Source organism: Saccostrea cucullata, unplaced genomic scaffold (genome assembly GCF_032062105.1).
Source record: "Saccostrea cucullata isolate Sc308-1 unplaced genomic scaffold, CSIRO_AGI_Scuc_v1 ctg427, whole genome shotgun sequence".
NCBI classification, from domain to species: domain Eukaryota; kingdom Metazoa; phylum Mollusca; class Bivalvia; order Ostreida; family Ostreidae; genus Saccostrea; species Saccostrea cuccullata.
This window is the reverse complement of record NW_026927029.1, coordinates 290,961-294,456: the sequence shown is the minus strand read 5'-3', so window position 1 is coordinate 294,456 and position 3,496 is coordinate 290,961. Positions and strand designations below refer to the sequence as shown.

The following is a 3,496-nucleotide window of genomic DNA, read 5'->3' as shown; positions in this document are numbered from 1 at the left end:
AAGACATAAATACAAAGCTGAAAAGGTACCACGTTCGGAATGCAAAATCAAAATATTTTCAATTTACATACGTGTGTATTTCAGGATATTGTATATTTATTAGTACTTAGAAAAATAAGGAGAATTACATTAGATTTATTTTTATTTTTTAGAAAATTCTTGGCCTCGAACGAACCCATTAGTGACAGTGATAACAAAAATTTAATGATATTTCTGAAGGTAAAATGAGTCTTAATTAACCAGTAGTTAAACGTATTAGACGGCTCATGACGTAAATCACACAGAAAACAAACTGCAAAAAGGTTCTCGAAAAGGACAAACTATTAATGCTGTTCTAGCTGTTGAAATATCTCGTACATGTTTAATAAATGACATATAATCGAGATAAATTACACAATTTTTTTTTCAAATGTTCCATTTTGAAGTTAGTTGCTGCTAAGGATAGAGAAAACAAGCTAGAAATGGCAGACTTCATTGACGAACTGGAAAGGGTTGGTTATGTATATAAATATATTTCCAAATTTCTGGATTTCATAATCCGTCTTCAGGTGTACAGAGATGGAACTTATTATATATATATTATATTAGTATATGTTAACAAATAAATCAATCATACAAGAAATCAAAAAAGCAGATCTTACTTGACAATTGTTATATTGGTATATTCTGGTTTAGTTTAAAGGTCAACAGACAGACGTTTTTGAGGATTTATTCGGAGACAGAAGTCCAACACAAGTATGGGCATACTTAACACAGAGAGAATGCGGAAAGGTATCTATGATTTGTAATAAAGAAATTCTGGAGGTAGTGTAAAAGCAGGTCGCTTTCCTACTTGTGTTGGACGTGATTTCTGAAACATTAAAGAAAAAAAGCTGAGCGACTGACCAGTACTTTATTTAAGTAGAATCACCTACAGTCAAAAGATTCAAATTTAGCAAGCCTAGGAGAAACAAATCTTGAAAACATGCAATATATTTAGAGACTGTCCGACAGACAGATAAACAGAGGGACATTAAACTCATATGTACATGTGGTTCCTTTTTTCTACCTGGGGGAAGCAAAAAAAGATTTATTCTGAAAAAAATTCAGCTTGTCTTCCTTTTTCTTCTAACCACTACTTTGGGGACTATTTCTCTGCTTTAACCACTATACTACAATATACACATTGCGTAATTACTTGATTTGTTTGATTTGTACCTGATTTGTCATGCTTTTCATGCTTCTCTTCACCTGCGCCCAACTCCCCATGATCAAATTTCTTATTTCCCAAATGTACTATATGATAAGTACAATTTACTAAATGATTTATTTTAGATAGAATTTTCGGACATAAATCGATTCATCACAAGGAACACCGGCTACAGTGTAGATCAGTGGTACAGTGGATTTTCTTACAAACTTTCGGAAACACCAACAGAGTTCTTAGGCTCCATACTCAAAACAATGATGCTGAATTCAAGCAGAATCTATATGAAGGTACAAAAAAGCATCACAGATTGTCAACATATCATTTTATCATTTATTTATTCTTTAAGGTCTTTCCACCCTCACAATTTAAAAAGTACAAAAACTGGGGGTTTTTTCGTTTATTATAATTTAAATTTACCAATTATTGCAAAAAAATTTATAGGTCGCCATATTATTTAAGACGGGAGACATAAATAAACAAAAGTGTATGTCAACATGAAAAAAATTATAAATTTTTTGAAAATAGTATTGTAAAATGTTATGCAAAAATTGGTTGAAATGCACAATTCTGATACTAAAAGTTCCAAATACTTGCTACTTGCTAAGATAATTCTGAAATGTGAATATCAGGGTCGCTTTTTGACATTTAATGTACAATAAAGTAAATGTCTGAATAAAGTTATCTGAGAAGGAGTTATTGCCCTTGTCACAATTTTTCAAAGATTAAATAATTGATTAAATAACAAAAAATATATTTTTTAAGTTCTATTACTTAACAACATTTATCATTTCACCTATTAAAAAGTATTCTTTCAAAAAACTTTGTTCTATTGGGTATGAATTTAAATTAATAACAGTTTTTGGCAAAAACCTATATGACATAGGAGGATGGAAATACCTTAATGCACTTTATTCTTTTGTTATTTGAAATTGTTATTTTGAATTACTAGTATTTTATTAAAATTTCAAGTATGTGTGAATGTAATGATATCTTTCAATGGTTACTCTGTTCAGAATTCATACCGAAATTTTGACATATTTTGTTATAGAAGTCCTGATTATATAATTTTGGGGGATATTATTTATTCCAGCATTTCTAGATCTCTTCTAACCTTGTTCTGAATTTTGTGATACAGATAACAGATATTCCCAGGACAGTCGGGGTAAACACAAAATACATCTCAGGTCTTGACTTTGACATGGAAGACGATGACAGAAAACTATTGGTTCAGGTATGCTACCCTTTTGAAAAGTTGAATTAGATTTGGATAAATTTTATTGTCTATCTCTTTTTTAAAATACAGTTTTTTGTTTCTTCCTTCATTTTAGTGTGGAAGAGATGCAACTGTAGAATTCTTGAAGGCCCGAGGCTATAAATTTCAAAATGCACACGAAACGGAAAAGTGATTACCACTCAAACTTTCGATTACATGTACATTGTACAGACAGTTTTGTAAGGCAGTGTACTTCTGTTTGTATTATTTATTATACATTGTAATTATAACGATGCCTAAAATGATAATCACTTTTAAACATGTCTATAAACGGAATATCCATATTAAGAGGGCATCCTATATTTACTTTGATATCTTCAAAACTGGATCTCTCTTTCAAGATTTATCAAATGTTGAAAATTATAAACTTCCAAGATATATCAGATTCAATCGTTTGTTTGTTTGTTTGTATATATTTTTTGGTTTATCTTTTTTAACATGAAACATATGGAGATAACGAAGAGTATTCAACATCAAAAATTAATAACATAATTCAAAATAGGAGCAGAGCAACACGGACCTCCAAAACATTAGAGATGGGATCACTATGTGCTCCTTGTCATGATCGGGAAATAACGCGAGAATCCGTCTTCAATTCAGTGAATATATATTGGACTAACAATTAGTGCGCAAAACGTCAGTCAGCATTCGACTTATTAATGATAAACTGTATTTGCTGACAAGGTCATAGTATCGACCATAGAACTTACAAAATGATGACTTAAAAGAGACTGCTGATATTCTTGTTTCATCAACTTGTAGTCAATAACTTACCTCGTCTAAGAAATTGATCATACGTATAGCATGATCTTGCGTATCGAATCAACTGAGATATATAAACTCCGCATGCAGGTAATGATGGCATATTGCTGCATAAGTATAAAGGGAAGTTGACGATTGGAAAGTTAAAGTCATCACGTTTATTGTGTAGCTTGTTTGTTAGATTACCATGAACTTTTATTTTCAAGTAAAATATCTAAATATGAAACAGATGTCAGACTCTTTGGTACATGTATCTTTTATCTTAAGTTCAC

The 3,496-nt window shown here is 30.8% G+C and overlaps 1 protein-coding gene across 1 annotated transcript; it reads left to right on the top strand.

The window, feature by feature from the left end:
* Positions 1 to 6: 6 nt before the first annotated feature.
* On the top strand, positions 7 to 2,823 carry LOC134273309 (uncharacterized). The gene is made up of 7 exons (XM_062755504.1): positions 7 to 25; positions 153 to 219; positions 426 to 491; positions 676 to 771; positions 1,315 to 1,476; positions 2,325 to 2,420; positions 2,518 to 2,823. The coding sequence occupies exons 2-7, from the start codon at positions 205 to 207 to the stop codon at positions 2,593 to 2,595; spliced, it is 513 nt and encodes a 170-aa protein (XP_062611488.1). The 5' UTR covers positions 7 to 25; positions 153 to 204; the 3' UTR covers positions 2,596 to 2,823.
* The last annotated feature ends 673 nt before the right edge of the window (positions 2,824 to 3,496 follow it).

Bases quoted from the DNA above. Each gene is read 5' to 3' on its own strand.
- LOC134273309 (XM_062755504.1), top strand. The intron at 772-1,314 runs GTATCTATGATT...GATTTATTTTAG, and splicing joins CACAGAGAGAATGCGGAAAG to ATAGAATTTTCGGACATAAA. The intron at 2,421-2,517 runs GTATGCTACCCT...CCTTCATTTTAG, and splicing joins ACAGAAAACTATTGGTTCAG to TGTGGAAGAGATGCAACTGT.